The sequence below is a fragment of the Lepisma saccharinum genome, chromosome 8, assembly GCF_977018435.1.
Source record: "Lepisma saccharinum chromosome 8, izLepSacc3.1, whole genome shotgun sequence".
Lineage (NCBI taxonomy): Eukaryota > Metazoa > Arthropoda > Insecta > Zygentoma > Lepismatidae > Lepisma > Lepisma saccharinum.
Window position 1 is genome coordinate 72,148,983 of NC_139236.1, and position 10,374 is coordinate 72,159,356.

Below are 10,374 nucleotides of genomic sequence, written 5' to 3' on the forward strand. Positions count from 1 at the left end.
ATATGTTACTTTTGTAACAAATGCAACACGTCAGATCAAAGTGCACTCTTTAATGTTTGCAGGAAGTCAAGATGTCTGACACGGCAAAAGACGAAGATTTGGCTGCCAAACTTTTTGACAAGTGTGAGATGTATGTAGGACTACAGGATGAGGTAAAGGGTCCACAAATTACTTCTATCATATGCCTAATTACAATTTTGTTTTTCTCGTTGTGATGTGATGTTTCGTGAAAAATAAACTTTTTTCTACTCGCTTTCAATTGTTTTTAGCTCCATAGTCTAATTCCCATAACTGTTGTAACAGCGAATTTATTATGGAAGGGGTAGACAAGAATTGGGCTCGAAATTAAAAATGTGGCATACAAGTAGTATGATATTTGTGATTTTTCTTATTGAAAACATAACAGGGTAGGCTCAAACTCTCCCCTCCCCCCCCTTTCTGTGCATCTAAATTAGATACTTGAGAAATTTTCTTGTTTTTACTTTTATAATAGAGCCAGAATAACACACACGGAGGGATAAAGGAAGAAAAGGACAAAGAGAATGAGAGACAAGGATCAAGATAAAAGGGATAGAGAGATAAGGGAGAGAAAAAGAGAGAAAAGGAGAGAGAGGGGGTAGAATATAGACATAAAGATAGAAAGATGAGAGAAAGAGGCAGAGAGAAATATAAGAAGAAAGTAATAAAGACAAAGGGGAATAAAAGAGAAGATTGAGACAGGAAGTAAAAGAGAGATAAGGGCCTCCCCAATAGCGTGGTGGTAGCGTCGTCGCCATGTAATCAAAAGGTCCAGGTTCGATATCCGGTGGAGGCACAGGTGGTTCGGACCCCACTTTAAACTGTAGGTCCAGTCCCGATTAGCCTCACTGTGCATAAAGTGGACTTAAAATACCAATTCAATCAATTACGAGAAAGAGGCAAGAGATAAAAATGGAAAGATAAAATGAATGCAATAGAGAGAGAAAGAAAGAAAACAGAAGAAGAGAAGAACAAAGAGAGAGAGAGAGAGAGAGAGATAATGAGAGAAACAATGAAGAATGAAAGACAAGGAGAGAGAGAGAGAGAGAGGATAAAGTAGACACAAGATAAAAAGATGAAAGGAAGAGGTAGGAGAGAGATGGAAAGAAAAGAATACAACAGAGTAAGAAAGAAAGAGAGAGAGATAAATAAAGAAGAAAAAGAGAAGATTGAAACAGAAAGGGGAAGGGAGAGAGATAAATGGAAAGACAGAAAGGTGGAAATAAAGAGGAAACTCAATAACGTAAAAGTTGAAACAAAAGAGAGGGAAAGATGAGGGGGGCAAAGAATACTAGTAATCTAAGTCCACCCTTGAGCGCATCTTAATTAAATTCTCTGCAGACACCACTGAAACATCATAATAAGTACATTAAAATCGATATGAAAATGAAGTGATAGGCTGATTGAAAAGTCGTGTAACTGGCCTCCATCAACACTACTATCGAATCCATAAAAAATATATATATTATCAAATGTACTGGAACAGTTTTCTCTCTCTCTCTCTCTCTCTCTCTCTCTCTCTCTCTCTCTCTCTTCCACTTAACACATAACAGGGGTGTTCTGATAATGGACTTTTAAATATATGAACTATGTAAAAGCATATATTGAGTTGGCAACCTTGTTCATTTCTCCATGCAATCTTCTTCTACATATATGCATTTGCGTTGTCCCAGCATTTGACTTGTGCCAAGATGCCATCTGCTCAGAAAGATTTGTCAGTAGTTCGGCTTCGGAACAACCGGACAGCATCCTTGAATTTGCCACAAATGCATAAATTGAAGTCTCCCAGAATAGTCCTATAAATTTCTTTCAGGAAGAAGTAGTATGTAAATGTTGACTTTATATTTCTGGAATAAAAATTGCAATTCTCAAGAAATTTTCGACATTCAAAACATCGAAAATTAACACACGACGACAGAAATTTTTCCGACTGTTTGTGATCCCGAAAATCTGTATCGGGACAGGAATTTGTGATTTAAGTGTACTTATACAAAAGTTCTCGACAATGATAGCTAAATTTGAATTATTTTGGTACTACTATGTCGAAGATATTTTGGTGGGTACTGAACTGTATGATAAGTTGTAATATGCTGAGAAATTCATCTTCATGGTTTCTACCCCCCTCCACTTTCTCGCCTTAATATGACAGCTGCTGATAAGGGATGAACCTCCCTCCCAAAATAAATTTCTGGCGACTGGCCTGTTGGCCGAGCACGTTAAGTTTCCAGGTTCGAGTCCCGGCCTAGGCATGGGCGCTCATTGTGAGTGCAATTTAATCTCATCATCACTCATCATCAACGTCGCGGTTGGCCAAGAGTTGCAGAAAAGCGACGTAAAATTTTAAAAAATACAAATTCAAATAGCCTAAATCGTTGGCGGTCAATATTTACATAAACGATATTTTATATATAAAAATAAATAATAATAACCCGTGACTCGACAGCCCTTGAAGGGTCTAGGTCGATCTCTCGACTGCCAGTTTCCCTCCCACAATCCTACCTAGAGGTGTGGAGATCTTTAACCGGTATTAGGGTGACGTGGGGTTACGCAACTCACTCGCAGCCCCCCAATTTCCTCACGATGGTGGGCTGCCACAGGTCCTATACACAGGCCGAGAACCCATAGACTGAACCCAGGCGGACTCAAACCCATGCCGTCCCGCAGTTGGAGTCCAAAGCACAGCGCCTTAGACCACACGGCCACGGAGGAGGACTTTTATATACTATAAACAAGAATTCTTAGTTTTGGACTTTTAACCACTGTGTTGTTTTTAAAAGTCCAAAACTAAAAATGAATGAATCACCACTGATCAGCTACAAAGAAGAATAAACAAATATATTTAATATTTGCTCTTCTTGAGAAGTTTTGGCCTGAAATACCTGGTACTATCTTTAAGACATTGGTCTTATTCTCATTTTCTAAATAATCTCTAAACAGTGTTAAATTTAAAATAAAACTAACTTTACAACATAATGATATGATCTCGCCTGTAGGAGAGAAATATCAGAAATTATATTCTCAAATAAAACTCTTAAATGAATCATAAAGATTGCGCCATAAGCAAAACGTATATTCCCAAAAGTAAACATTTAGCAAAACGCCAAAATATTGTTTACAAAATTTACGCTTGGGCGTTATTTCAGACGTTGAAACCGCGTCACTTGTTACCGAATTTCGCCTTCTCTTTCGAGCACCCTCGTGACATCACCTGGTAGTGGTCCACCTGCTGAGTGAGGTCGCGGATTCTTTGATCTTTGAGCTTGACCAGCGAGTCTAGGTGGGCGAGTTTCGCTGTGAGGGAGGCTATGACGTCATCTTTCTCCCGTAGCTCTTCCTCCATCTTCTCTAACTCTGTGTATGGAACCACCCTGTCTGCTTCTTCTTCTGATATCCTTGCTCTCTCCTCTTGTACAGCAGCTGCAATACGTTTAAAGCCACGATTTATAAGTAATCTTTCAGCCAGTGGTGTGCCCAAGGGTGCGTGGGGGTCATAACCCCCCCTCCCTTTGGTCCAGGACATCAAAGGCAGTAGGAGGTTATGGGTTCATATTTTATCCAGAATTTTCAATTTGTGGTGTAAGTTCATTTTAAGATTATGTACAGTCACCGGCAATAAAAAGACACCTACGCCTTAGAGCGAAAACCAAAATTTCAATGGCAACTTCTACCACCGCCGTAGATTTAGGCAACACACATAACGCCTTGCAGGGAAGCGAGCATTTCAGGATCTAGGTGTTCCATTATTATTGCCGGCGACTCTACATGTATATTTAGCACAAGCGGACAAAAAAAAACAAGCACTTGTGATAAAAGAAATAGATGTAGTGAAAAATTTCAGGGTGGTTAAGAGAGTATTCAACACTTTTGGGTCCAATTTTTCTATTGAGCAAACTAATTGCGAAGTACTTAATAATTTAATAATTTCACACGCTGATAATGAAACTAGCTTAAACGATACATATAAACGAAATTACGTTAAAACAAAAAGACCCAAGTGGTACTTTAGTATTATACGGACTACCTGATTAGGTTAGGTTAGGAGTATTAGCCCCAGTTTCAGGATCGACAAAATCATGTTAGGTTAGGTTAGGGCTAATACCCCTAACCTAACCTAACCAGGTAGTCCGTATAATACTAAAGTACCGACCAAGTTTTCGTTTGTCTCGAAAAAAGCATTGCTAAATTAAATAAATGAATAAGCATACTGTACATAATTCTTCCTCGATAACGCATTTACTATTCCTTAACTACGAACCTGGAACATTTGATCCTCCGTATAACCTAACCGTGTCACGCTCGTGGAGAAATATCTGTTCTATCCTGGTCTTCATATCAGAGAGTAATCGCTCTATCATGCCGGGTTTTGCCGAGACAAGCTTCTCAATGTTGCTAGTGGAAATGTTCACATTCAACTTACTGAGCACCTGAAACAGAATTGTTACACTGACACAGAATTATGTTACATATGCATATACATCGACTGGTTCAACAGCTTTTGCCACATTGCCACCCACTAGCTACGGCCTCTCATGCTTATACTCTGTCTCGGGAATCTCTGGGGCAACGCCGCGCATAACGGCAGAGAAGTGGAGAAAGCGAGTGAGAAGAGCAAAGCAGTTCAGGCTGTTGCAAATGGCTGTCACGTTGCCCACTCCATGCCACAGCTTTCCCTCTCACGCGTTCATTGAGCGAGTCCACTTTAGTCACTAGAGGACTCGCTTTAGTTTACTTGCTCCACATATTCCTGGGAAAGAGTAGGAGATGGCGTTTGTTTTAGGCGACAATCGATATCTTCCTCTAGAACTGTAAGTTATTTTAAAAGGTCGCATTTTGTTATTTATCCTCTCTTTTCTGCCACTTTTGGCTAATCGCGACGATGGGGATGAGTGATGATATGATGAAATTGATGGAGGGGAACTTACAAGGAACACCAACGCCCAGACTGGAAGTAGCCCTAGGCTGAAACCTCGCTCAGTAGAAAATAAAAATACTATTTTATTCTATTATAGACATTTAAACCCACGATTGGTAAAGAAAGTCTTCATGAATTAAGTAATGATAATGGTATAAGATTGATTACTTTTGCAACCTCAAAGAATTTAATTGTGAAAAGTACCACTTTTAAACATAAAGATATCCATAAATATACCTGGTCTTCTCCAGATGGTAAAACTCATAATCAGATAGATCATATTCTCATTGATAAGAGAAGGCATACTAGTATAATTGACGTTCGTACACATAGAGGTGCTGACTGTGCCAGTGACCATTATTTAGTAATTGCTAAATTAAGAGAAAGACTCTCAGTGATAAATCATAAGCAACAAAATCTAAAAGTTATAAAATTTGATACAGGAAAGTTTGTTGATGAAAGAATTAAGAAAGATTACCAAATTAAACTGTCAAATAGATTTGATGTTTTGCAGGATTTAAATGATGATGAAAATATAAATGAAACAGACGTAAATAAGAATTGGGAGCACATACGTAATGCAATAGAATCAGCAGCTAAAGAAAGTATAGGATACCATAAACCAAGAAAAAGTAAGCCGTGGTTTGATAATGAATGTCATAATCTAATAGAAATAAGAAATCAGGCTAGACTTAGATGGTTAAATAACTCGGATGATACAAATCTAAGCAATTATAATAAAATAAAGCGAGAAGTTAACCGCACGTTTAGAAGTAAAAAAAGAGATTACTTGAAAAGCAAAATTGACGAAATTGAAACAAACAGCAAAAATAAAAATATCAGAGATTTATATAAAGGTGTAAATGAATTTAGAAAGGGGTGGCAACCTAAAGTAAACTTGATAAAAGATAAAGACGGTGATTTTCTAGCTGACCCATGCGATATTCTAAATAGATGGAAGAACTACTTTAATGACCTTTTAAATGTCCATGTAGGAGATAAATCAGAAGTAAATGAAGTCCACACAGCAGAACCTTTAGTTCCAGAACCTAACTTGACTGAAGTTAAAGATGCTATTAAAAGGCTAAATAATAACAAAGCACCTGGCATTGATTTAATACCAGCTGAGTTAATTAAATATGGTGGAAATTCATTAATATGTCAAATTCATAAATTAATTTGTTTAATATGGAATAAAGAAGAAATCCCTCAACAGTGGAAAGAATCCATAATTGTTCCTGTGTTTAAAAAAGGTGATAAAATGAACTGCAATAATTACCGTGGAATTTCTCTACTCTCAACAACATACAAAATATTGTCTAACATTATTTTAACAAGACTAACCCCATATGCTAATGAAATTATAGGTGATTATCAATATGGATTTAAACGTAACAGATCAACTACAGATCAAATTTTTCACATCAGACAGACACTTGAAAAAAAGTGGGAATATAATCAAAATGTCCATCAGCTATTCATTGATTTCAAAAAAGCATATGATTCGGTCAAAAGAGATAAATTATATAATATATTAGTAGAGTTTGGAATACCTAAGAAGCTTGTTAGTATGATAAAAATATGCACCAGTGAAACAGAAAGTAAAATTCGTGTGGGTAATAATATGTCTGACAAATTTACAATTCATGATGGGTTAAAACAAGGAGATGCATTATCTCCATTGCTCTTTAATTTTGCCTTAGAATATGCTGTAAGGAAGGTAAAAGAAACTAAAGAAGGATTAAAATTAAATGGTGTGACTCAGTTGTTAGCATATGCAGATGATGTAGACTTACTGGGGGATGATGTGAATACAATTAAGAATAATGCTAAAATATTTTTCAAAACTGCTAAAGAGATAGGTTTGGAAGTTAACAAAGAGAAAACTAAATATATGCTTACAGGCCGAAACCAAGTGTTAGGTAATAATCAAAATCTAATTATTGATAACAACTCGTTTGAACCAGTTTCCAAATTCAAATACTTAGGAGTAATATTAACAAATGAAAATTATATTAAAGAGGAAATAAAAAGTAGGCTTAATTCAGGAAATGCATGTTACTTCTCTCTTCATAAACTTTTGTCTTCTCGTTTAATATCTAAGAAACTAAAAGTTAAAATATACAAAACAGTAATTTTGCCTGTAGTATTATATGGGTGTGAAACTTGGTCCCTTACATTGAAAGAGGAACATAAATTGAGAGTATTTGAAAATAAAATCCTTAGGAAAATCTTTGGACCTAAAAGGGATGAGGAGACAGGTGAGTGGAGAAGGTTACATAATTTAGAACTACATAACTTGTACTCATGTCCAGATATTATTAGAATAATTAAATCAAGAAGACTTAGGTGGGCAGGACATGTGGCACGAATGGGAGAGGAAAGAGGAGTTTACAGGATTCTTGTTGGGAAACCAGATGGTAAGAGACCTGTAGGAAGGCCAAGACGAAGATGGAGGGACAACGTTGAGATGGACCTAAAGGAAATCGGTAGGGATGGAAAAGAGTATATAGAACTTGCTCAAGATAGGAACAGATGGAAGGCCTATGTTGCTGCAGCCATGAACCTTCGGGTTTAAGAAGGCTAGAGAGTTAGTTAGTTAGTTATTCTATTATAGTCTATCGGCAAAACCTCACAAACCAATGCATTGGCTGATACAGGTGAATTATATAATATTAACAACTTCAGATTGAAATTTAGCTTAACTCAAGCAAAGCACAGAGGAAGTAAATTAGTTCTTACCTTTCTGTTTAATGTATTCCAATTCTCTACTTTCTTGGCGAGTCCATTGGCTGGAACATAGTTGTGCAGCTCTACAAGTCGTGGAAAATAGTACTTCAAGATTTCGGCCAAAGGAACTAAAAATATAAAATATTTTCTTTTTCAATAAACTCACTTTTCTTTTACGAGTTAAGCTACACCTACTTAATCAAGAAAAAAATATACAGTATATTTATTTATTGTTGTTAAGAAAAACAGAATGATTAAATATGTTAAAATATGCAATATGATAAGTTTGTTTGTATTGCAATATTGGTTAAGATTCAAATCCACAATATGTGCAATGTATCGAGGGCAACCGATCGTAATGCCAAATGAGCTAATCGAATGGGGAAATCTTAGATTACCTTACGCAATTCATTTGATGTTTGATGTAAGAAGAGATCTTCAGAAAAACAAGAAAGCGAGGGTAACATGAAATTTTACCCTAATTAGATTAATAAGTTAAGAAACGAACTGAATTTTTGTATTCCATACGAATACAGGTAGGTTATTTATTGTACATAGATTTTCGACACGAAACATAAAAAAATATATTTAATAGTGACTCACTTGCATCAGCAAAATCTCTGGCTATATTTCGCTTTGGTTTTGACAGTGGAATTTCATCAACCCAAGCGTACAAGTCTTCCAAATTCAGTGCATCCTCAACAGAATCACCGTCAGACATGCTATTCTACTCACAAGTCAGGAAGAGGTTAAATCTAGCTGTATCATGTATTAAGTCTTAAGTTACTTTCAAAGCAGGGTAAGTTTCACTAATATAACTTGTTATAATGTACAGTACACGATAATCTAATAACCTTGACCGCAGCCTCAGTCCAAGTTCAGTTCGTAATTGAACGCCCAAGATGGATGGATGAAAGAGGAGTCGATGAATGGCGTTCAACAGGCATTGGCAGACCTTCTCGACCAAGATGATTAAAACGCTCTGGAGCTATCATTGAAATTTCAAGCAAGCCAAGGGATTGTGGACGATGCAATCAGCTGTTTACCGTGTAATGCCATTACTTTCTCCTCAAGATGGTCTTGGTAATACTGCCCCTGCGTTGCGAAATGTGTGGCATTCTTCAACACGTCGTCATCCTTTATTCAGCGCCAAGTGTTCATCATCACGACGGTAAGACCGAACACAGCGAACTAGTTTTTGGCAACGGAGCAAGGGCGGGAAGCGACACACATGACAACACGGGGGCACTCTGGTGGAAGGGAAGGGATAGCGAGAGAAAACAAATGACTGCCCACTTAATTCGCGAGTTGCCGTGGTTCTTCTCATCTTGGTTGAGCTATAGAATAGCAGTTGAAGTGGAAAATGTCAGCTGGGGAGATGCTTGATCGAGTCTTGCGACTAGTAGGGAGGATGCTCCTATGGTTTAACATAGTGACAATGAGACAGCTGGGTGGATGCCCCCTCATTTCGAGCACTGCTGTAGAAGCCTGCAGAGGCGCAACCACGATTTTTTGTCTGGAGAGGGCAAGTACGAGGATAAACGTGCCAATAATAATAATAATGACATTATTATTATTGTTATTAGTGCTGGTGGTAGTAGTAGTAGCTATCGTAGTAGCAGTAGTATCAAATACGTTGTTATCCTCGTAAATCACGCAAAAAGGGGGTGGAAGTCGGTGCTAAAGCATTTGTGTCGAAAACAATTTGAAATATTTTTTCAACACGTTCAATTTCACATTAGCTAATAATGGAAAACAAGCACACAAATTGCATTTTTGAAAGACAGAAAATTCATGACGAATATAATTATTTTTGTACACATGACACATACAACTTCATGTACAACATATGTTTTACACACATGCAACATGAAGCGACGTAAAATTAAAAAAAATACATATGCAACATGTTAACACTAAATTGTGAACGTGTTCAAAGTTTCTTCAATACATATAAACAACATATTATTTAAATACGTGCATTGCATAATCAATTCATCCGTCTCAAAACAAACCAACAGCAAAAAATGTTATAAATTGTCTCTCAAATGTATGTTCTCCTTTTCCTCAAAACAATTGTTCATGCATCTAAGACAAAACTGTTTAACAGCTACAGTCTGAAGCAGTGGCGGCTGGTAGCTAGTATGATGGGTAGTGCCAACGTGATCAAGAAATCGAAAAAGTTTATCTAGCATATGTCATAGAAATCTAATGAAAGAGGTAATTTTAATGGAACTTTGTTCACTAAAATTGCAGACAAAAATTCGGAGTTCCTAAGATTGGTTTATTTCACTTCGCATTTGTACTACTTTTGGCTAATCGCGAAGATAAGGATGAGTGAACACTCACAAAAGAACACCGATGCCCAGGCCGAGATTCGGACCCGTAATCCCTGGCGTCGTAGCATACTATGCGAAGGTCGGCCAGAGTTTCTAGGATATAAATGCGACTATTAAAATTTCGACGCCTGTCACCTTTACCATTCTTTTGACATTTTTAAATAGAATTGATGTTTAAATCTGGTGTGGGACAGCCAAGTTGTTTAACTTTTAATTTAATATCGTATAGTAACTTGGAAAACGGTGTATGTAATAATGCTCTAATCTGACTCATCTTTACTAACTACCCTTCCTTTCACACACCATCGGACACTTTCACTTCACTAAAAAGAAAAACACTGAACAATTAGAGACACCGAGTCGATCACGGTATTC

General features: G+C 37.0%; 1 protein-coding gene across 1 annotated transcript; it reads right to left on the reverse strand.

Annotated features, from left to right (window-relative positions):
- Nucleotides 1-3,073: 3,073 nt before the first annotated feature.
- Nucleotides 3,074-8,542, reverse strand: LOC145991546 (sperm flagellar protein 1-like). Its single transcript, XM_083127577.1, has 4 exons — nucleotides 8,264-8,542; nucleotides 7,673-7,788; nucleotides 4,274-4,442; nucleotides 3,074-3,435 (listed from the first exon to the last, which is right to left on the reverse strand). The coding sequence occupies exons 1-4, from the start codon at nucleotides 8,379-8,381 to the stop codon at nucleotides 3,176-3,178; spliced, it is 663 nt and encodes a 220-aa protein (XP_082983703.1). The 5' UTR covers nucleotides 8,382-8,542; the 3' UTR covers nucleotides 3,074-3,175.
- Between the last annotated feature and the right edge of the window lie 1,832 nt (nucleotides 8,543-10,374).

Excerpts from the sequence above, each read along its gene's own strand:
- LOC145991546 (XM_083127577.1), bottom strand. The coding sequence starts at position 8,381 with ATGTCTGACGGTGATTCTGTTGAGGATGCACTGAATTTGGAAGACTTG. Across the intron at positions 7,789-8,263 it reads CAGAGATTTTGCTGATGCAA|TTCCTTTGGCCGAAATCTTG; the intron begins GTGAGTCACTAT and ends TTATATTTTTAG. Across the intron at positions 4,443-7,672 it reads GGAATACATTAAACAGAAAG|GTGCTCAGTAAGTTGAATGT; the intron begins GTAAGAACTAAT and ends ATTCTGTTTCAG.